The sequence below is a fragment of the Vigna angularis genome, chromosome 1 (genome assembly GCF_016808095.1).
Source record: "Vigna angularis cultivar LongXiaoDou No.4 chromosome 1, ASM1680809v1, whole genome shotgun sequence".
Taxonomy (NCBI): Eukaryota; Viridiplantae; Streptophyta; class Magnoliopsida; order Fabales; family Fabaceae; genus Vigna; species Vigna angularis.
Window position 1 is genome coordinate 11,012,219 of NC_068970.1, and position 25,163 is coordinate 11,037,381.

At 32.3% G+C, this 25,163-nt stretch overlaps 2 protein-coding genes across 3 annotated transcripts; both read right to left on the reverse strand.

The window, feature by feature from the left end:
• Positions 1 to 156: 156 nt before the first annotated feature.
• Positions 157 to 7,106, reverse strand: LOC108344464 (bifunctional purple acid phosphatase 26). Its single transcript, XM_017582910.2, has 10 exons — positions 6,937 to 7,106; positions 6,241 to 6,469; positions 5,865 to 6,065; positions 5,542 to 5,653; positions 5,139 to 5,365; positions 4,374 to 4,512; positions 2,641 to 2,861; positions 2,370 to 2,491; positions 2,033 to 2,194; positions 157 to 518 (listed from the first exon to the last, which is right to left on the reverse strand). Exons 2-10 carry the CDS (start codon positions 6,430 to 6,432, stop codon positions 446 to 448), a joined length of 1,449 nt encoding a protein of 482 aa, XP_017438399.1. The 5' UTR covers positions 6,433 to 6,469; positions 6,937 to 7,106; the 3' UTR covers positions 157 to 445.
• Positions 7,107 to 11,123: 4,017 nt separating this feature from the next.
• LOC108344476 (bifunctional purple acid phosphatase 26) lies at positions 11,124 to 15,710 on the reverse strand. 2 transcript variants are annotated; one of them, XM_017582914.2, is made up of 10 exons: positions 15,576 to 15,710; positions 13,760 to 13,961; positions 13,431 to 13,631; positions 13,219 to 13,330; positions 12,920 to 13,149; positions 12,632 to 12,770; positions 12,294 to 12,514; positions 12,066 to 12,187; positions 11,800 to 11,961; positions 11,124 to 11,315 (listed from the first exon to the last, which is right to left on the reverse strand). In XM_017582914.2, exons 2-10 carry the CDS (start codon positions 13,922 to 13,924, stop codon positions 11,279 to 11,281), a joined length of 1,389 nt encoding a protein of 462 aa, XP_017438403.1. In that variant the 5' UTR covers positions 13,925 to 13,961; positions 15,576 to 15,710; the 3' UTR covers positions 11,124 to 11,278. The 2 variants fall into 2 exon arrangements, with proteins under 2 accessions (XP_017438403.1, XP_017438407.1); XM_017582918.2 differs by lacking the exon at positions 15,576 to 15,710 and adding an exon at positions 15,207 to 15,325.
• Positions 15,711 to 25,163: the final 9,453 nt, after the last annotated feature.

Sequence of the window (25,163 nt, forward strand, 5' to 3'; positions counted from 1 at the left end):
ATAGCAGAAAGAACTAGACGAAAGGAATTAAACCCTAATATGAGAAACTCCCATTTAATGCGAATATAAGTATAACGACGTCATAACGTAATTGTATATTGAAACTAGAAAGACTGTTTAAGATAGTTAATTTTTTTCTTTCGTACAAAAAACAAATTTGTGTGATGTTTTTCTTGAGTATAAGAAAAATAAATGTTAACTGATATAACACAATGCCACACAGATCACTGAAACGGAAGCATAACAATATGCAGGTAATATCTGGTTACCAATTTTTTCCTCCTGCTAAAAGCCTATGTTCATTAATACTCTTAACAGCTGTGGTAACACAACAAGCATACAAGCCAATACATATAGCATTTCCATGGTCTTTCATTTTGCTCATTCGGATACTATTCACCTGCATATATATACACCAAGGAGCACACTGCTTCAAAGTTCCGAATTACATGTCGGCAACTTCATCTATAACTGTCAATAGAAAATGTTTCAGCTTTCTTCTTCTCCGATTGGTTCTCCTGCATGCATTACCAGAACTCAACTGGGTTGCAATTATTCTTTGAATGTGCGTCAAGCATCATAAAAAGAAATTACATCATTGGTTTACATATATCTTCAAAGAATCAGAGTAGAAGGCTACTCTTAACCAGGTTACCATTTTATCTCTATCAAAAGTTATTAGAAAAGGACTAAAAATCAGTACGTTTAGGTTAATTTAGGAACAACCTCTTTTGTCGGTTTTAAAAGAAATAATTCTCTATCTAAATAAGCCATGCTTTAGATTTAGAATGCATGACCCATTAAATGTGAATGCATATTTTGCAAATGATATATAGGACAAGTAGTCCCATGCACAACCATGTACAATCATTACATAATCAATCAAACAAAAATAAGTTTATAAAACCAATTATATTCCTAAACAACAACTAAACCACAATTAAGAATGACATAGATCTATCTCCAAGTTCCATACAGGTAAAGATCCATTAAAAAACAATATAGATAATCCACTACCCCAAAATATTTACTACTAATATTATTGCGTAGTTATTACTATTCCATTGATTGTAACTCTTGAGCACCAACTTCGAAGTGCCTTCGCAGAACACCACCTCCCCTGAACCCAAGATGAGACTGAGATCCGTCAGAAAAGACTGACGACCTCTCTAGGCACCTTAAAACTAATCAACAAGAGATTACGTGATTTTAGAAATTTTCTTAGCCCCGTAAGAACAGTAACTATCTTAGAATATAGGGTTTTCTCTTATATACTCTTCTCAAATTCTATCTATAATCTTATGCGACTTGAATTTTTCTTAATAGAATCCCACACTCCTAATACTATTATGTTTGGTACATAACTATAATAAGACTGTTTTAATGAATTAAAGATAAACTCAAATAATGTTAGGAACCCATAATTGAAAAAAAGAAAGAATAGTAATATTCTTTATTGTATAGAAGGAAAAGAACACAAAAATAAAAATAGGAGAGCACTCTCTCCTCCAAGGGTTTCCCTTCACAAAGAGCTAAAGCTCAATCTACAAAATTATCCCCAAAAATCCCTGCATACAAGGACCCCCCAACTATATAAAGGATACCTCACACCCTAACAACCTAACTAAGCTATTTCTTAATTTGTTTCCTCCTATCATACACATTATATCCTATCAGATAATATCTTAAATTTAGACTTAATTTAACAAAACTATAAGGTAAAAGTTGTTACCCCAATCATGTACTCCATTCAGAATTCTCTAGTCTAGGTAAAAGTCGAGTTTTTCTCAATAACACTCTGCTAAGTTGTATGTATTGCATGTGTTGTGATTCTTGTCAACCAAAATAAGGTTTGAACTCCCAGGGGTTCAGTGAAGCAAGTTTCTTTGTACCCTTCCCAACATGTAAGACTAAGAAAACATCACTCAAAACAACTCTCAAAATTACAACCTTCAATTCCTCATAACAGCAACATAATCACATTTTCCCTGTCACTTGATAGCTATAACAATAAAAGGTGGAGTGAACCTACCAATACTGGTTATGCAATATGAAAGAGTCCGTTGGTACTTTCTTGCCATCATCATTGCGGTTCCAGTGATAGATAGCATGAGTCCTATTGTTTATCTCCAAGGTAGAGTGTCCATAGCTTGCTTCACGAAATGCAGAATATTCAGGCTGTGGATCCAAAAACCTGCACGACCAAGGATAGAATTGAAACTCATATGACAAGACATATTTGACAAATGGTAACTACAGATCTTAACCTCTAACGAAAATTGAATCTTATTAATAAAGATTAAATAGACACCCAACTCAAGATAAAAATGGTAAAAAATACGATACTAGATAAAGTTTGTTTAATTTACTTTGCAGCAAGTCCTTCTTGATTTCCACCATCTCCGACTGTTATATAAACAGGCGCTGATTTGTCAGGTAAGGGATACCTGTTTCCGCTTGTTATGTTGTAGTCTATATTGGAGAATCGATACTGAAAGCATGACAGAAAAATTATAAGAATCCACCACGACATTAGATGACTGAAGAAGTATATTGCTCAAGTTGTAGATACCAAGAAAACATACAAGAGTCTGAGTAGGGATATAACCAAAACAAATGAGTAGAAAGTGAAAAACATACTGATCTTTCATAAGCATGGACATGCCCAGCAAAGATCACGTCAACTTTGTATTTGATGAACCAGCTCTCAAACACTGATCGCATGCTCTCACCCTCCATATAGTGAGCTCCGTTACTGTTGTAGAGTGGAATGTGCATGAGCACAATGAGCCAAGGAGTCTTCTCCCTATCAACCCGCTTCAGCTCTTCTTGAAGCCACATGTATTGAGGCGTGTATTTTACTGTGAATCACATAGAATACCACACAAGAAAGCATTAAACATTTTCAAGACACCAAACACGCGGCAACAAAATGTGGCAGTTGACAAGTATACATAATGGTAGTGACTTTTCAACCAAAATAGGTACAGCTCTAAGTCAAAACATCTAACATTCTTAAGACTTGGAAACTTCAGAATGCTGCTCTCCACCATTCCTAAGAAAATGGCACCAGAATCCTAATGTAAAGAAAAGCCTTTTTTTTTTTTCCTATTCCCGATTGGAAAAATCAAATGTTGGTTGCTTATATTGGTACCATATTCCATCTGGACAATTTTACTTGTATTTGGGATATTATTTGTCTTCATTCCTGTTTTTATCAGAACAATGACGCGGAGACAAACATAAGAAAAATGTCTATCTTGAACTATGAAGCACCGATTCCAACAGGAACGCCACACCCAGCACTCAGACATGATTAATATTTAAGATATAGGATACAGTAACACCGTTTATATATATATATATATACATAAGAGAAGTTGTTTTCTTTCAAATAATGATGACAGTGTCCAGGAAGAGTTTAGTCAATAACAGTTACGACTTTTATTTTCTTAAATCACGCTCAAACTTTGAAAAGATGCAGGATATATTGCCAAGATAAATACTATGAGAATAACTCCTAGTCCGGCTGCCCATTTTTGCTTGGTTTTGCAGCAATTTGATGTTAAAAATGTTCTTTCCTTCATGGAGACTCATAAAAGGAAGTCTTTCTCCCATATTTGATTTATGGTGGAAAGAACAAGGTCTCTAGGCTCAAGAAGACTTTGTATGGGTTCAAACAGTCTCTCCAGGCATGATTTGGAAGATTAGTCAAGGCCATGACATCCGTGAGTTATATAGACAAAGTCAAGGCCCCAAATGGAAATTTCCATCTTCTCCCAGTTTATGTACACTATGTGATCATTGTAAGTGATGATTAGATAGAAAAACATGCTTTCAAGGAGACGCTTTTGAATTGGAGTTGGTTGGGGTAGCTAAAGTACTTCCTTGGGAAGCCAATTGGAAATTATTGATATCAACTTGAGGTGTGTTGTAATACACATATATTTAAGATAGAAAAATTATCTTTCAATTTCTATTGTAGTTTATCTTTCATAATTTTAAATTTATCTTTTAGACTGGTTTATCTTTTAGGTAAAATATAAACAAAAAGGATAGAAGATATCTTATCTTTTACTATCTTAGATTAGAGATAGTTCTTTTATTTGTGTGTATGTGTTGAATATGGTAAAAACTATATATGAGATTAATCTCTCTTTTATTGAATATACACATATCATTTCTTATTACAAATAAAAAATAATAACAAATTAACTAAAAATAAAAACTAAATATAAAATAAAGATAATATATATAACCGTATGCATATATGCACACACTGAATTACATGTGTTGTAACCTGAACAAAATTGAATTGAAACAAATCAACATGTAAGGAATATTAATAAGTAGATAAAGAGGAGATTAGTTACCAAATGGCGAATAGCTGGATAGCACAATTATATGAGCAGACGCACGCCTCACTGCATACCAGAGGGGGCTGCTGCTATTGGAGGCCAAATAGGGAGTAGTATATCGGTAAAGAAAGTTTTTGAAAGGAACAACTTCTCTCTGACAAAGCATATTTGTATAAGGATATTAGAGCCAGGTTAACATTAAATGCAAGTGTATAAATTTCCAACATAAGCAACGGGAAAAGATTAGCATCTTAAGTGAATGTGTTGCAACAAATCACATGAATATTTACTTCAGCATCTGTCTTGTGCCAACCATTCACCGAAACAGTAAGAAATATCTTATTATGTACAAAACAAGTAGTTGTTTGCTACTTGAAATTTGGGATATATTAAGAGCTACAAAAATAATCAAGTTGTTCATAGCATATAAAAGATGTTGCTCCAAAACTGTAGAAATAGTAAGATGGCGTATCAAAGAATATATCTAGTTCACACCAAATAGTTTGATGGAGCTGAAAGTCAGCTAACTCATATTTTGCAGATGATCATGCATAGTTTTTGAAAAGGAACAAACCAGCTCACACATAGTTAAGAAGAATAAAAAGTAAACATGTTTCTTATACTTTTCATTTCCTAAAAAAAGAAAAAGAAAGGGAAAGCTGAAACCATGATGATGGTTTATTATTTCATTGATCCCGTAATAATTAGTCCATTTCATTCTATTAATTTAGTGCAATAAGAACAACTAAGGCACATGATAGACTCAGGTCAGTATATTACCATGTAAGGCATGTAATCTATTTCGTGATTTCCGGCAGACCATATCCATGGATGATATGCTGTACTCCTTTCAACAAATCGGCCCCACGTATCCCACCGCAAACCAACATCATTGTATTCGTACCTATCAGCGTAAGAAAGATCTCCAACATATAAGACAGCCTCCGCTCCACTCTGTATATAATGCTCAAGGGTGGAAAGAGAATTAAACGTTTGGCCCAAATCGCCTGCAATATTTATGCAATGATTCATTTATGAGAGCGACAAATTAAAACTTGTGGGAACTCATAGCAAAAGAACATTCTGATAGACATTTTGTGAAATAAGAGTAGAAAGAAACTATAATTGAGGATACAGAAAACTATTTTGTAGAAGAACGATCGTGGGAAAGCAGAAAACTTACCAATTATCCCAAATTTGTAGGAAGCATCCGGGTCAATTTTGGGGGGTGTTTCAAACCAAAATTCTCGAGAAGAATCACCGCTTCCGATTCTGTAGTAGTATTTAGTCTTATACTGAAATGGGGGTATCACTGATTTAATTAAATGAACACACGTTCTACACACAGAAAGATGAGAATTAACAAGCACAAGATTAATTTAAAAAAGAAAACATATTGTGTATTATGCGTTAGACTTCACTTTTGAATTGATTCTACTTTTGACATTTCAAGTATAATGCCACTGATGATGATAACTCTACTATCGTAAATTGATCAACAATTACCTCAAGGTCTTCAAGAACACAATGATGAATGTATCCCGACTTGTATTCATGAAAAGTATAGTTTCTAACTGTGCCTTCTAAACTAGTTTGAAATTTACTCTCTGATGTGCCGTATTGTACATGGCTGGGCCCTGGTTCATCTGGGGTCACCCATGAGATGATTACAGCTTTTCCATCGTAGTCACCTTGCGTGATGTGCACCTACAGTGGAATTAGTCAATACAGCAGAGTTTATTTGAATAAAAGGAAAAACATTAGAATGTGAAACTGCTTCAAATATCCAATACGGTTTTCCAAGGAGTAAGATCCTCATCAGAGTTTCACTAAATACTATTAGCGCATTCATAATAAAATCAGCCTTGTTATTATCACTTACTTGCTGAGGTGCATTATAACCCTTCGGAACTGCAAATGCTTCATGATCAAGGGGGAGGTCAACTGCAGGCCACTCTGACCGAATGAAGGAGCTAGTGATCCTAGCACTCCCATCTCTAATAGAAACCAAGAAGACAAAGGAAGCAAGAACAAAATTCAGTAACATGGTCTGCTCTCTTCTTTCCATCGGCATGAATGTTGTCTTTCTCTGCCTACTGAGTCCTAACCATCTGCATTCAAGAATCCCAACGATTGTCACTCATGTTTTACACATAGTACGCCAAATACATTTTGATCTAATCTACATTGAAATAACTTATTTCAAGATAAATCTCCACTGTTCTGTTCCAATTATCTCTCACGCTGATTCATTTATTTATTTTCACACTCTTTTACCATCGAAAATGGTTCTCATTCTCTGACTAGGTTTGATCTCTACTTGAATCCGCTGAATATCAGATCTACACTAGCAATCAATCTAAACATAAGCCAATTCAATCATAAAACAGGCGAAGTTACAGTTGCACAAGGCTTTCCTAATTATCGTCTTGATTTTGAACAGCGGTAGGTTCGTGAAGATGCACCACACTCTCCAGAACTCGTAATGATCCACCATGCATCCTTTACTATTAAAACTAAGCGAGTGATTTATAATCTAGATCCAAGACAAGTGAAAGAGAGATAGAGAGAGATTTACCTCGAAATGAAGTATCTGCAGAGAAGACAACGACGGGAAGGCAAGCAGAGGAAGCAAACGAAAACGAAAACAGAGAGACACGCAGAAGTGAATGATTGGTTATTGGTGATTGATTGAGTTTGAAGGGAAGGTTATGGAGAAGAATGGTACACGAAAACTAATGCATTTAATGCATTGCTATGCCTTGTCCTCTTCTTCATTCCTTCCATCTTTACATTCTTTTTAAATAAAAATAATATATAAGTTAAATAATACATAATTAAAATTATAATTGAAGTAATTCTTGATGTCGTTGTTGTTGTCAATTTTGTTCCCTGCATCATTGTATAAGTTGTATTTTCTAAAATACTCTTCATTAAAAATTTAAATGTATCATTCCACCTAAGTCCATTGTGTGCAGTTTGTAATATAAGTGAACCAAAGTACGGGTCCTCCCATCCCGTAATTTACACTGTTTTTTATGTTGTATAGTATTTTTTAGGATATAATTAAATATTTTGTTAATTATTTTAGTTTATTTAAATTTAAAATTTCATATAAATTTAAATATTTTTAATTGAGTCTTTATTAAATTTGTATAATTTATTGAATACTTAAAATTTTATATTTTTTAATTAATCTTCATAATTAGTTCTTTTTCTATTAATGAAATAATATGTCATTATTTTGCTACGTAATTACTTATAGCTATCATGATATTATCACCCTCACTAATGTGATCGTCTTTATTATTCAACTCTTTTTCAACAAAAGTTACTCATAATTTATATTTATTATAATATAATTTTATATTGCTTACAAAGTTTTATTCTTTTTAGCGCATGAAAACAAATAATAAGATAATGATTTGTGTAATTAAAAAAAAATTAAGTAACACATACTCAATTGAAAAAAGAAATAAGTATTTAATAAATAACAAAATTTAAGAAAGATTCAATTAAAAATATACAAATTTATAAAAGGCTTAAAACTTAATAAATATTTATTTTATACATATAAATTTAGATTTTATTTTACAATCTATTTTAATATTTTTTTATAGAATATCTCCTTATTTATTTATAGTTAATAGTAAATAATTATTTTTTAAAATTTTCTTTTTTAAGCATTATATTTACGATAAATCTTTACTTTTATAAAATAATTAAAATTTTTTAATTTTTTTAAAATGTAATCAAAAGTTAAATAAACTTATTAATAGACAACTTCTATCAGTTTATCTCAACTTGCCTTATATTTAAAATATCTTAATTACTTAAAGATATTTTTTTTAAATAATAATTAATATATCATTCAATTCAAACATTTTAAAAATATAAATAATAAAGAGTACGAGCTTGATTATTTTATTTAAAATAGTCATATTATAAATAGAAATTTTTATATATTTTTTAATTGAAATTCATTTTATAAGAATTATTCTCTTTGAAATATTTTTCAAATTTTTTTCTATTTTCTCTTTAGATTCATTGATTTCATTTTTTATTTGTTTAAAGATTAGAGTATGTCTAGGACTCATGATGATAAAGTCTATATTTCTATTAGATCAGTTTGTTAAAAATAGTAAATTCATATTTTACTTATTTTAGAGTTTTTTGGCTTTTATAATGCATGTATGAGGTTAGAGGGTTGCATAAGTCATCTCAAAAATCTAGATGAATTTATGTTCAATTAAGATTGTTTGGGTATGGTCACATAATTGATCGGATTCTTTTTTATACATATATTGCTTTCTTTATCATTAAGAGTGCTTAAAGGCAAATAAAATTATGTTTTGTGTTCATAAGTCATATAAGAGAAGTTAGTCATTTAAAAATTTATTGTATTGTTAATGAGATTGTGGTTAATTTTTTTTTTATGAATGTTTGAATTGTTGCATGAAGTGATTTTGTTTGTTTGATGTTGTAAATTGCTAAACTAGCTAAATTGATGGATTTAAACACAAATGTTATATGTCATTGGAGTTTTGATGGGAAGTTATTTCAAGGATTGGTAAATCTAGCTCAATTGATTTTAATGAGTGTATTTTATGCTTACGTAATGATATATTTTGAGTTTTGAAATGTAAGAAAAATACTTATTAAGACCCATTGATCATGTTCATTAATCTAATGGTAGTATATATATATATATATTATATATATATATATATATATATATATATATATATATATATATATATATATATATATATATATAATTTTTAAATTGGTTGATGAATGAGATAATTGAGTGTTAAATTCTATGATTGGTATGTTAACATAGTATATCTCTTTGGTAATTTGATTTCTTTAAATATTTGATACAGTCTTTAGTTAGAAATAGCTAGAGATAGATCACATTTAAGTATTATTAGAATGAGGTTAGTAGTTGAAATCATGTACTTAAAATGCTTGTTTTGTGTTGTTTTGGTTGTGAATGGGGAATTTCTAGGTGAAACTTCAAATTGGTGATTATTGAACTAAGAGAAAATTAAATTGTAATTTTATAACGCATATTTAGTAGTAAATAGTTTAAGAAGAGTTAAATTGATAAATTAAAGCTCATATAAAAATCCTGAAATGTTGGTGCAGTGTAAGGGCGCCCTTCTAGTATTGTTGAGCGCCCTTGTAGTGTTATTAGGCACCATTCAAATATTAGTCATTGACTTTGTTTGAGATGGGTGGAACTTTAGTACCGCTAGCGCCACTAAAGGACTATTGAGGCGAAACTTGCATTTTAAAATCAAGGAAGCACCAGGGGATATGATGTTGGGTGCCATCTTGTTTTAGGTTTTAGGTTGTCTTGGTAAAATTTTGATTCTTGTTTCATTAATTGTTGGATCGGATTGAAATTTTGACAACAGATCATAAAAATGTAATTCTTCATTTTGGCTGTAGGAATGTTAATTAAAGGTGTATACCTAGAGAAGTTTTTTTGGTCATTTTGATATACTTAATAAAAATATTGTAATTGAGTGTTATGTTAATGTAATAGAAAATAAATAGTAAGTTATTAACTTGTAATTTGAAATAAATAATAGGTGAATTATGTTCTGAGATGAGTTTGGATTTAGGTGTGATGATTAAGATAACATGAGAATGTTAGTGATACTTAAATGTTGAATGAGATTATGATATGTAATTGGAATTTGATGGATGTGGAATGATTTTCAAGAAAGAAAACAATTTAGTGTTGTATTAGGTGTATTGAGTAGGGGCTTTGAAAGAGATTATCCTACTAGATATCTCAATTCACATAGAATAAGATATCTAGTAAAAATTAATAGAAGTTTCTATGACGGAAATTAGTTTTAAATAAACCATATTTACCTGATATAGATAAACTTATATGATTTGCTTATATGATATGTATAATTGAATGAAGTTAATGTTTGTAATGATTGTTTGTTTTAACCATTTGGAAACTATTTATAAATCTTATCCTTTTTAAATATACTAATTTACCGTGTTTTTCTTTTGTGTGATTCATAAGTATATAGTTTTATATTTTATATGTTCTTTTTAATTGAAAAACTTTATATATTATGAAAAAAGTATTATTGAAATTCACAGAAAACAAAAATTATATATTTAAGTTTATGTGATAGTCTATTATTTAATATCTAATTTGTAATAAATGAAGTTAGTAGAATGAATCTACTATAAATTGAAATGTTACTTATTCTATTATCTCTTACCTAATATTCTATGATCTCTTACCTGATTAAGAAGTCAGTTAATTTATTATTGCAATCTTGTTTCTGTTATTAAGCATCATTTGACAAAAACAGAAAACATAATAAAGGAAACATATTTGAAAAAAAATAAATTATCCACATTAAATTATAGGTCAAAGGTCAAGAACTTACAACTTAAATACTTATAAATTAACTTGTCAAATATTTCCAGTACTCACTCTATTATTGTTCTCGTTTGTTATTAATTGGATCATGGAAATTAAGTATTCAATTTTTAACTTGAATTGATTGATTCCATTGATTTATTGATTTTGAAACTAATCTTCTAGCAAGTTACAGAAAATAAATCTCATATTAGTAAAAGAATAATTGACTAATGAAAGTATGAATGAGGTAAAACAACAAATGAATATTCAGACAGATATTGAGCATAAAGGTTAAAATTGAAGTTATTCTATGAATGTAATTCACGCTTCAAACTTATTAATAGATTATGAACAGAGAATAATATCTTGTGACGATTTTTTTTTTTTCTCAGAAAAAAAGCGCGTTTATTTAATAGTGGCGTTGTGGAATACAAGCATTGAAGCATTCAAGCCAAATACAGAATTCAATGCATTACTGTTACGAATGCTTCAAGTTCCTATTCAATGCCCAACTTCATCAATAACTTGCACTCTGTTTTCCATTATTGTTTCCCCTGCATGTACCACATATTCCATGGGTTTTTACACTAAATTAGTAATTTTAAATATTACTAGATAATAAATTTATCAATGTTTTATATAATTATTGTATGCAAGAAAAACTAATAAAAAGACTAGGTTCCATGCATCAACACATTTTATCTCTATTTGCCAAGTGACTGAAAAATGGTTTTGGCTTCTGATGTTTTTAACTCTGATGATTAGTCTCCACCAGACAGGTTAATTTGTGGAGAAACCCATTTGCACCCTTCCCAACATGAAGAAAGAAGGAATATCACACAACCAACACTCCAAAATGTATGGAATGTAGGCCATGAAATGCATGTAGAACAGAGAATGTCTGTGATTTGTGTCTCATCATTTGCTAAAATGTAATAACAAGTTGCAGTTCATCATAAAAACGAGAGAAAATGACATGCATATTTTTCACAGGTACTTGATGATAGGTGTGCCAAAGAAAAGGTGGAGGGAAACTACCAATACTGGTTAAGCAAAACCAAAGAGTCAGCTGCTACTCTCTTTCCATCATCGTTGCGATACCAGTTATAGATTGCATGAGTCCTGTTTTTAATCTCCAGTGTCGCGTGTCCATAGCTTGCTTCTCTAAATGCAGAATATTCTGGCTGTGGATCCAAATAACTGCACCCATATGCATGCCATGACATTAAGACAACCATGATGTTAATTAACCTCTTACAAGGACAAATACGAGCTTATACAAGAGAATGATTTGTTTACTTTACCTTGATGCAAGACCTTCTAGATTTCCTCCATCTCCGATTGTTACGTAAATAGGTGCTGATGGGTCTGGTACGGGATACCTTCTACCTCCTGTTATGTTGTAGTCTATGTTGGAGTATCGATACTGAAAGCAAAACACAGAATTTCAGTCAAGATAACGTATATAAAAGTGTGTAATGTTGTGAAGGGTGGGAGCAAAAGAAATGAGCAGAAGGAGAAGAAAAACATACTGATCTTTCATAAGCATGGACGTGTCCTGAAAAGATGGCATCAACTTTGTATTGAACGAACCAGCTCTCGAAAACTGCTCGCATGGCTTCACCCTCCATATAGTGAGCTACATTACTGCTGTAGAGCGGCTTGTGCATGATCACAAACAGCCAAGGCGTTATCTTTCTATCAACCCTTGCCAGCTCATTTTTAAGCCATATGTATTGAGGTGTGTACTTCACTGTTTACAAATTAAGATCACTGTTAGGAAACCATACAATGAAAGAATGCAGTTAAGGAAATAACATTAAAAAGTAGATAAAGAGGAGAAGATTGGTTGGTAGGTAGTGGAATTTACCAAATGGAGAATAGCTGGATAGCACGATTATATGAGCAGATGCACGCCTCGCTGAATACCAGAGGGGGCTGCTGCTATTGGACGCCAAATAGGGAGTAGTATATCGGTAAAGATAGTTCTTGAAAGGAACTAATTCTCCCTGACGTTTTCAGCATAAGCAGAATATTAGCTCACATCTCAACATCAATGAAACTTCACAAAGGGCAACTTAGTTTTACAACTATGTTTTAGTAAAATTTTAGACTACAGGCTTGTACATAAAATAAAGAATAAGGTTAGTAAGTTTACCACTTCAGGCATAAACTCTACTTCGTGATTTCCTACATTCCAGAACCATGGCTGATATGCTGCACTTTTTTCTGCAAATCGCCCCCATGTATCCCACCGTAAACCAACATCTTCGAACTCATGCTCATCAGAATAAGAAAGATCTCCAACATATAACACGGCCTGTCCTCCACCACTCTCCAAATAATGCTCAAGGGTTGAAAGAGAATTAAACGTTTGCCCCAAATCACCTGCAATTTTTGATAGCCACAAAATTAAAAATATGTATGTGTGTGTATATTTAAAAACAGACAACTTACCAATGATGCCAAATTTGTAGGGAGTATCTATCCCAACTGGGGGAGGTGTTTCGAACCAAAAATCTCGAGCTGAATCACCACTTCCAATTCTATAGTAGTATTTAGTGTTATACTGAAATGGGAAATGGTTGAATAAACCAAATGAGCACATTCTACTTTTGACATTGCAAATAGAAAGCGAGTGATGATAATGGGATCTACTCAACAATTACCTTAAGACCTTCGACAAGACAGTGATGAATGTAGCCAGACTTGTAGTTATAGAAGGTGTAGTTTGCAACTGTGCCTTCTTTGCTAGTTCGAAGCCTGCTCTTTGATGTGCCATACTGTACATGGCTAGGTCCTGGTTCATCTGGTGTCACCCATGAGATGATCACTGCTTTTCCATCATAATCACCTTGCGTGATGTGCACCTGCAGTGGAATTAATCAATTACGGAATAAAAAAGGTATAACTTTAGAATTTGAAACTGCTTCACATGCCCAAATTAGGATCGGCTTATAGATAACAAAATATGCCTTTTTATCTCTGAAAGACTTACTTGTTGAGGTGCATTATAACCCTTTGGAATTGCAAATACTTCATTATCGACGGGCATGTCCTCTGATGGCCACTGTGGCCGAACGAAAGAGCTAGTGATCCCTGCACTACCATCTCTCATACAACTCAACAAGACAAAGGAAGCAAGAACAAACTTCAGCAACATGGTCTGCGTCCGTTTATATTTCAAGAGTCCTAATTATCTGCATTCAAGAATACCAATGAAGGTTATTCAATTGTACTACAATTATTTCATTCAACTAATTCACTTCCAAATGACATGTTTCAAGGTAAAACTCTATTTCTGTTCCAATGATCCCTCATCACACGTTCTTTGCTATCAACGACAGCAGTTGTAAAGATGACATCGTATATTCTTTGCAGGGAAATTTGACAGCTTTGTGTCATCTGATTGGTGCCTTTCAAATATACGAATTTATTTTAAATATACATATCAATAAAACATAAATACATAATCTATTGTTAAAAAATTAAAAAAAAATTGCTAATATATCATTTTAAATATTAAAATAAATTTTGAAACAATTTTAACACACTTTTGCAAGTAGATTTTTTCTAGAAGGTTTTTTTAACAAATTTTTTTATAACACTCACAAAGTAATTGATTCATTCCAAATATTTGTTTGAAAATAAATTTAAAGAGATTAATAAAATAATAGCACTTAACCTTTATGAAAAGTTGTTAACTTATCATAATTTTTATTAACTGATAACACAACATTTTTCACTACTGTTCGTGCTTCTTCGTTTACAAATACAAAGTTTATTATTTTTTTATTATTTTACTTTTATAATGTCTTATAAAAATAAATGTAACGTGACTCTAAATATTATTATTCTTGTTTTCTTTTTCTGAAAAAAATATACTTTTACACAAACTTTTATAATAGAATATTATATTAATATAATAAAAATAAATATAAATATGATATTATAATAAAATAATTTATGAGAAAAAAATGTATTATCAAAGAATCAGCTTTCTTTTTTCTGTCACCCTTATCCACAGCCCAATTTGTTTTTTTTAAAGATAACAAAATGAATTGTCCCATTTATTTTGACCATTAAATGTAGGACTCATATTTTAATTTTTGTTTTCTAGTAACAATTAACTCTTGTCCTTTTCAACTTGACTTATCATGATTAATTAAATTTGACTTTAACTCAAAATAAAAAATAATAACAAGCCATAAAAATAAGTGATATCATTGAACTCTGAACTTTTTCATAAGAAAACAACTTAATAATAAAAGCATACAAAAAAAAAAGGGAAAACATAACTTATTTTTGCAAGATAATAAATTATTTTGCGTTGTAAACCAAATTTATTGATTTTTCTTTGTAAAGAGTGGGGGATGTGGATTCCAAAAAATGGTTTGTTGAAGTTAACATAATCACGATGAAACCATCACAAGCTAAGTTCTTACTCTGCAGCTGCTTCGCATCCATTATTTGACCACCCACATAACTAGTGAGTTCTTTTTCTGCTATTCTCTTCAGTTGTTTTAAAGACAATTTCTCCAGCTATAGTGTCAACTCCTTCACATGTTTTTAGTTAACTTCTTCAAGAGTTAAAGCAATGCAAGGTTTTTAGAATTGAAACTATGCTTTTACCACTAATACTTTCCATAATGTGTTAAGCTTTCAACAAAAATAAAAACTCAGAAGGAAGCAATGACAACGTTGGCATATAAAGGAACAAATACTGATGAAGCAAGCATGTTGGGGGCTATAGTTTGGTGCATTACACCATGAATGGTAAGAAGAAGAATGAGAAAGAGAGAGGGTTGGCTTACCTTAAAATGAAAAAATAGCTGAGAAGACAGAACCAAGTGATGCAAAGAGAAGAAGGCCATGGAACTATTTATAAGGAAGGGAAAGGGTGAAGTAGTTGCTGCATTTGGAGCCACAATTTCCTTATCTGGTTGGTATACTTTACTTATTTATCTCTTATTTATGTGAAAAATGATTCCATTCATGATGAATGATGAATCTAACCCTTAACATGTATATAATAAAGAAAGGAAAATAAAAATAAATTTATTAGTTATATATATAATGTGATAAGAAAAAGGATATAAAAAAATAAACATGCAACATATATAAATAAAATTAAGATATATGTGTAAGGTTTCACTGTTTATTAATAATTAAGGATAATAGTAATAGAATAGAAAAAACGGATGAAATTTACAATTAGATTCTTTTTAAATTTTTAAAAAAAGTTATATCATAAAATATTGTATCAATTTATATAGTAAAGAATGAGATTATAAGAACTTTATTTCAAATATAAATAATAGTAAAAAATATAATTATGTTTTACATATAATAAAATTTTATTTAAACTTTTGCATTTATTTTCAGTTTTTATAAAAGAAAATATTAAATTTATTGTCTTTGATAAAAAGAATATAATAATGAATTAATAAAAATGATGTTGAGGGTACACCCAGCGTGCAGTGTCCTATTCTTAGTATTCCATTATTATTATTATTATTGTCGTTTAATGCTTTTTTAATTTCCCACGTGATTAAAATAGCTGTCGGTTTCTAAATAAGTGATATTTTAAAATAATTGACTGGGTAGTCCTATTCAAGTCTTACTTTTATTTTTAATAATCTACTCTAAAATTTCTTCATTTTAAGAAATTCATTAAGAAATTACTCGAAATCATTATCGGTATTATATTACGTGTGGTGCTATTTTAGTGAATTAAAGGGAGAAAATAGCTGTTTTGTTTACTATAAATTTAGAAAGATTTATTTTGTTTTTATTTAGAATATAATCACACTATAGTATAATTTTTCATATTATATATATTTTATCTTCAGATTATTATAAAATATTATATTAATTTTACAAAATAAAATATAGAATATTTAATTTATCGTTCTTTGTTTTTGGATTGATCAGTTACTTATAGGTTGTTTTTAGAGTTTTAGGAACTTGATAATGATAGCCAATTTGTGTGATACATTGAATTTATAGTTTGGTAAGTTGAATTATTCTTATAGATAAAGTTTAATTATTCACGAGATTCTTATTTGGAGTGAAAATTTTAGCATATTTTTTGGGAAAACTTTTCAGAAAATTATCCATCCCTAAATTACTCCAGACTAAGCACGCTTAACCATGAAATTCTTATGGGTTAGGCTACCGAAAAGCAAATGCATTTTGGTGATATGAGTAGCCAAATCAATCTCTTTAAGCTATCATTCAACTGTATAGTCTCATACATATACAGTCTCTAGATCCTTCTCATTCCGGTGTATGTTTGATTCATCCATGTATCCTTGGAAGCCTGTCAGGAGCCGCTCCTTGTTTGTGTCCTTTGCACTTTGTGTCTTTTGTACCGACGATCATTCTTCGTCCTCGTCAGTACCCGGGTGTCACATGCCCGTTAAATTGAATCTAACGGTGTTATACTCACTTTGACGTCGCATGCGGATAACACTAATATTTTGTATTATTTTATTTATTTACTTATGACGTTTAATATTAATCTCTTTGAAAATTATTTTGATTCCTTAATATTGTATACCATTCACATTATTGGTTTTTTTAGTAAAGAAAAATACTGGAAAAGGAACTTGATAGTCATAAGGGATCTCTCTGGCGAGGATTCAACACCACTTATATTTCTATCTTTTTTTTTCTATCATACATTTATTTTATTTTTTCTTTCCTGTTGTCCTGTTCGACTACAGTGATATTCATGCATTTTTTAATATAAATTTTAGGAAGTTATGAAATAATTGTTAGTAAATTAATACATCAAATTATCATTATTCTAGTTCTCATTTTTATGAAGTTATGGAATTCAGTTAATCTAACTTAATACAGATAATTAAAAAAATCTTGAAACTAATATATATTAAATTATTTCAAATTTATCATTTAATTAAATTTTAAGTTTCATTATTTGTCTAAGTTAATTCTTTTCAAAATTATATATAAAGTTGTCAATTTCATTCATGATCTATACGTGAGTCTTAACCCAACTTTGAATAAACTTACTTTTAGGAGATTTCTGAAGACATAAAAAAAGTTTTAACTTTCAAAATCCTTTCTCAAGTGGGTTATTAGAGTTAAGGTAAGTTTGATCATCCTTTCTCAAGTGGGTTATTAGAGTTAAGGTAAGTTTGATCCCATTACAAGACTTTAACTCTTAAAAAACAATACCTTTAATGTGAACTGTCTAGGTGAAGGCTAAGACAAACAAGTCTAGACCAAAGCTTGAAACAAACCAAACCATTTCATATGGAAATTTCACATGAATTCCTCAGACCGAGGGTTAAGTTGAGACAGGAAAAAAATTGAGATGAGTCGAAGGTTTAGAAAGATCAACTTGAGTCAAAGGTCAAGAAAGGTCGGGACGGGCTGACCAAGGTTGAAGGTCGAGATTGGTTGACCCGGAGCTAAAGATTGAGATGGACCAACTAAGGTAAAAAAGTGAGACAAGTTGACTTGGGCTGATGTTGAGACGAGTTGACCACGGGTGAAATTTGACCTAATTCGGTTGAGTTGATCACTGTCGAAATTTTGCTAAGTCAGCCCCAGCTGAAATTTAGCTGAATTGGATCAGTCAGCTTGAACAAAATTTCACTGAGTTAACCTCAATCAAGTCAACCCCACCCTTAGTTGTAGGTCAAGATGGGTCAATTTTTAATCGGGTCTGAGTCCCAAATCATTCCAAGTCAAAGAGTGACTCGAGTTGAAGTTTGAGACGAGTCGACTTAAGTAGAAGGTTGAGATGACCCGACCCGTGCTTAAGGTTGATCCTAACCAGTTTGTATGAAGGTCGAGACAAAACTGTTTAGATTCAAAGTTGACATGTCGATCTAAACTAAAGGTCAATAATGTATTTTAAAAAATTTAATATATTTTCATGTTTAGAAAAAAAACCTATCAATTAATCCTAACTCACATTACTATTATGACATTTTGATGTTGTTGACTTTTTTTCTCCTAATGCACATATGGAAGGACCAAAATCCGTGAACCGATAATTTTAAGTATATGCTTTCTTAGTTGCAAAATGTCTAATTAAATTTATTTTTTATTTTTGTTTATTTAATAAGCTTGTGTTTGAATTATAGAATAAATTTGGATAGTAGAAAAATATGGATTAGAGGAGAATGAATAATAAAAGTGAGATTGTTTGGATTAAAAAAAATATGAAAAATTAAAAAATATATATAATTATTATTTATATTATTGTTATTATTGATTATATTTATTATCATAATCATTTATTTCATTATTATTTATATTATTATCAGTATTTATCATTTTAATTAGTATTTTAATAATTATTTACATTTTATTATTTTTATTATATTATTATAAAAGTATAATAAAAGCTTATGATATATATACTATTTCTAGCAAATTCAAAGAAAAGAAAAATTCAAGAGTAATTTATATCGTTTTTCATTTTTGAGTTTTTTTTAAAAATTTACGCGCAATCAAACATAGCATTTGAATAAAAAAAATTTAAATATTTACGAGATGAAAATAAAATAAAATATGTTGTTAATAATTTAGTATTAGTTTACATACAAATTTAAATATGCAATTTGTATAGATTAGTTTACATACAAATTTAAATATGCAATTTGTATAGATTAGTTTAAATTTACATATTTTAAATAACTTTATTTTATATCTTATTTCAAATGTCATCTTAAAAAAAAATCATTTGTTTTTCCGATAACATTGAAAAAAAAAAACAAATGAGACGATGACAAGAGACAACGGGTGTGTTTAGAGCCATCAATTTAAGTGTTGAAGTTGTTCTCTTATATTTTCATTGTTCTCTTCACTAATTTTTATACCGTAGTTATTTAAATATCTAAATTTCCAATGAACAATTTATATAAAATTATGTATCAATTTTTAAATAAATTAAATTAATATATTTTTAATGATAAAAATAAGACGTCAATTATTTAAAAAGGATTAAATTGATATACTATTATATTGAGTTGTATGTTAATAATATTTCAGGTTGGGAGAAATTGCACTTACTATTCTTAAATATATATTTCAAAATAAAAAGTACACATTTATACATTTTAATAGGATAAAATTTATATTTATTCTCGTTTTAATCTTTTGTACTTTTAATTAATTATTTATAATCTTTTTATGGTTTCAATGAAGTGATACTTATCTTTAATTTATTTAAAATAAATTAAAATAAAATATTTACTAAAATTTAAATTAAAAAATACAGAATTTTAAAAACATAAAAAACTGAATCATTTAATTATACAAAATTTGGCTTTTATATTTTTAATGTCTTCTTTAATTGTATACTAGAGATAATTTGCGTCATTTAAAAATCGTATTTTCGTTAATACTCAGAATTTAAACATATAAACTAACTAGATATTTTCCTTAATTTTAACAGTTAGTTGAGTCTAAAAAAATGTAAAGCATTATAACGAGCTGCACTGTAACATCCCAAAATATAGTAATTACCATAATCAGAATTAATTACATTAAGCTAATAAAACAGTGCAGTCTTACGAAAACCGAACGAACGTTAAAACCGAACGGCATAAAGATACAGAAATAACGAACGCTTATACAGACAAGAGTTCAGGGACGAACGGTCTTACAAAACTATAACCGAACGTCCACAAATTAAGCGTAACAAAACTAAAATACACATGCGAGCGCTCTAAGGCTCGGCTTTAACTTCCACTTCCACCAGATTAACGTCCTCCAAATTTTCTTCTTCTAGCATCTCTTCAAGTGACGCCCCTCCATCTGCTCACATCCACACGGATGATCATTGCAATGACAGGACGAACGTACATATACAAGGCGACAACACAAGGAAAAACGAAAGGGTAAGCTTAAGTAATTTAATTCATACTTCCACATACTCATTAGCATTTCAATTCAAACAAACACATAACTTCAATACACAACATCATTCAAAACATATATATATATATATATATATATAAATACTAAACCGACCGTCCGGACTGTATGAATCTGTGTAGTTACAAGCGTCCTTGCACCCGAGTGATGTAGTAACTGGGATACACCAAACAGCTGTCACTCGAGGTCAGTCCGTTCTTACGTCGCCCATGTTAACTTATGGACTAAGGACCTCCTGCCGTTCTCACACATGACATACTTCCTCTACATGAAGATAGTATTCACGGAACATCAGGATGGACAGCGAGTCTTAACTTATCCACAGTCATACTTTACCAAATTTAATATTCAATATATATCAGAGTCGTTCCTCCATGGAACGCTCGTTCAAATACCAAAATCATAATTTCACTTCTTATAGTGTTCACACACCTTAATACTTCCTTTTATTTACATTTTCATACTATGTTCCACTTCCATATAAAGACGAGCGTTCAATCCTCTACACAACGAGGACAAACGTTAAGAGTGAGACCGAGAGATCTTCTTTTCAAAAATAATAATAAAGTTGACGCTTTGGACATGACGAACGTGACTTTTGCTAGAATCAGTTGAATGAACCGACTCTTAGCGATATAATATAAATATTTCAGAATAATTTAGATTTAAAGACTTTAGACTAAATTCAAAAGAATGAAGATACAACAAGACGATTGTTTAGTACTCTGAGGACAATTGTTTAACAGGATCGACCGCCAGTCAATGACTTGAAAGCGAATATTCATTTACTGATAATTTGAGACGAAACACTTCCACCAGATTAACGTCCTCCAAATTTTCTTCTTCTAGCATCTCTTCAAGTGACGCCCCTCCATCTGCTCACATCCACACGGATGATCATTGCAATGACAGGACGAACGTACATATACAAGGCGAAAACACAAGGAAAAACGAAAGGGTAAGCTTAAGTAATTTAATTCATACTTCCACATACTCATTAGCATTTCAATTCAAACAAACACATAACTTCAATACACAACATCATTCAAAACATACATATATATATATATATATATATATATATATATATATATATATATATATATATATATATATATATATATATATATATAAATACTAGACCGACCGTCCGGACTGTATGAATCTGTGTAGTTACAAGCGTCCTTGCACCCGAGTGATGTAGTAACTGGGATACACCAAACAGCTGCCACTCGAGGTCAGTCCGTTCTTACGTCGCCCATGTTAACTTATGGACTAAGGACCTCCTGCCGTTCCCACACATGACATACTTCCTCTACATGAAGATAGTATTCACGGAACATCAGGATGGACAGCGAGTCTTAACTTATCCACAGTCATACTTTACCAAATTTAATATTCAATATATATCAGAGTCGTTCCTCCATGGAACGCTCGTTCAAATACCAAAATCATAATTTCACTTCTTATAGTGTTCACACACCTTAATACTTCCTTTAATTTGCATTTTCATACTATGTTCCACTTCCATAAAAAGACGAGCGTTCAATCCTCTACACAACGAGGACGAACGTTAAGAGTGAGACCGAGAGATCTTCTTTTCAAAAATAATAATAAAGTTGACGCTTTGGACATGACGAACGTGACTTTTGTTAGAATCAGTTGAATGAACCGACTCTTAGCGATATAATATAAATGTTTCAGAATAATTTAGATTTAAAGACTTTAGACTAAATTCAAAAAAATGAAGATACAACAAGACGATTGTTTAGTACTCTGAGGACAATTGTTTAACAGGATCGACCGCCAGTCAATGACTTGAAAGCGAATATTCATTTACTGATAATTTGAGACGAACGCTATTTACGTACGTTCTGAAATCAAAGGTATGGACGAGCGTTCGGTATAAGACCGTACACTTCTTAGGACGAACGCTAAATATAAGACCGAGCGCTATTATGACGAACGCTCAGTGTAAGACCGAGCGATACTTAAGACGAACGCTTGGTGTAAAACCGAGCGCTATTTAGGACGAACGCTCAGTGTAAGACCGAGCGCTACTTAAAATGTAAGGGTATAATTTGAAATCATTTAAGTTAAGGTATTCGGTATCACTATGCTGAGCCGAACGCTCGAACATAGTATTTCGAATGGGGACGCTCGTTCTAGGACAGAATTCTCTCCAAATGAAAGAATTCCACTCTAAATTATTTTCAGAGAAACCGAACGGTAAATGACCGTACGATGACAAACGTATTTTATCATATGACAGGATCATTCAGATTTTTGCATCTTCATCTAAACTTAACATTTCTCATACAATTCACGATCTTATAATTTCCGATTCATCATTTATTTCACATACTATATAGAATTCACATACTTGGTGCGACTATCTTCTATACAGATTGGATGCATCTCCAACGTTCGGTCTGGACGAAGCTGAACGTCTTCCAACTCCAGGACATGTGATGGATTCGCTATATACTTCCGAAGTTGAGAAACGTGGAAAACGGGGTGAAGGTTTGATAGCTGGGGCGGCAATGCAAGCTCGTACGCTACTGGTCCTATCTTCCTCAGAATCTGATACGGTCCAATGAATTTCGGAGACAGTTTCTTTGGACGAACGGCTCGTCCTACACCAGTGATTGGATTGAGTCGAAGGAACACATGATCTCCTACAGCGAACTTCAACGGTCTTCTCCTCTTATCAGCATAAGACTTCTGCCTGCTCAAAGACGTCTTCAACCTCTCCTGGATTTGCTTGACTTTCTCGGTCGTTTGCTGGATAAGCTCAGGTCCAGTTAGCACGTTATCTCCTTCCTTGAACCAACAAAGTGGCGTTCGGCATTTCCTCCCATAGAGTGCTTCAAACGGTGTCATTCCAATGCTCGCCTGGAAACTGTTGTTATACGTGAACTCCACTAGCGGCAGAACATCATCCCATGCGCCTAAGTGATCTAGGACGCACGTCCTCAGTAAATCTTCCAGCGTCTGGATGGTACGTTCAGACTGGCCGTCCGTTTGAGGATGATACGCTGAACTCATCTGCAGTCTGCTTCCCAATTCGCCTTGTAAGGATTGCCAAAACCGAGATGTGAATCTCGTGTCTCGGTCAGAAATTATGCTCGCAGGTACTCCATGCAGACGAACGATCTCCTGGACATACAACTTAGCCAAGTTGGTCATTGACATCTTCAAGTTTACGGCCAGGAAGTGGGCGCTTTTCGTTAGCCTATCCACGATCACCCAGATTGAATCATGATTCCTGACCGTGCGTGGTAGATGAGTCACGAAGTCCATGGATATGCTATCCCACTTCCATTCGGGAATTTCCAACTGTTGAAGTAAACCGCCAAGTCTTTGATACTCCGCCTTCGCTCGTTGACAGGTTAGACATGATGCCACAAAACGAGCGACATCACTCTTCATTCCAGGCCACCAAAATGATTTCCGGAGGTCTTGATACATCTTAGTCATGTCAGGGCGCATGCTAAGACGGCTGTGATGACCTTCCTCCAGAATAATTCTCTTCAGCTCGCCATCATTCGGAACACACGTCCTACCCAGATAACACAACATGTCGTCCGTTCCTGTATTAAACCCCTTAGCTTGATCCGTACCGAGCGCGCTCAAAATCTTCACCAGCTCTTCATCCTCACGTTGCTTTATTCTAATCCGATCAAACACATCGCTAGATAGTCTAAGGTTACAGCACTTGATGCTGTTCGGCTCTAACTCAAACTGTAACCTTAAGTCTCTGAAACTCTCCACTAAACTCAGCTCGCGCACCATCATGGACGACACATGCACCACTTTTCTGCTTAGAGCGTCCGCCACCACGTTCGCCTTTCCTGGATGATAGAGTAGCTCGAAATCATAATCTTTCAAGAACTCAAGCCACCTCCTATGCCTCATATTCAACTCCTTCTGATCAAAGAGGTACTTGAGACTCTTGTGATCGCTGAAAACTTGGAACATGGATCCGTACAAGAAATGCCTCCAAATCTTCAGCGCAAAAACGACCGCTGCCAACTCCAGGTCGTGCGTTGGGTAATTCCTTTCGTGAATCCTCAACTGACGAGACGCATAAGCTACCGCTCGCTTCTCTTGCATCAAAACACAACCCAGACCTTGGTGAGAAGCGTCGCAATATACCTCGAACGGTTTAGACGTGTCCGGAATGACTAACACTGGAGCGCTCGTCAATTTCATCTTCAACTCCTGAAAACTGGCCTCACAACGATCGGTCCAAGCGAACGGCTGGTCTTTACGAGTCAACTGAGTTAGCGGCGCCACTATCTTAGCAAAACCTTCAATGAAACGTCTGTAGTAGCCCGCCAGTCCAACAAAGCTACGTACCTCAGTGACCGAACGCGGACTCTCCCATTCCAGTACCGCTCGCACTTTCGCTGGATCTACCGAAATGCCTCCAGCCGACACCACATGACCCAAAAACTGAATCTCCTTCATCCAGAATTCAC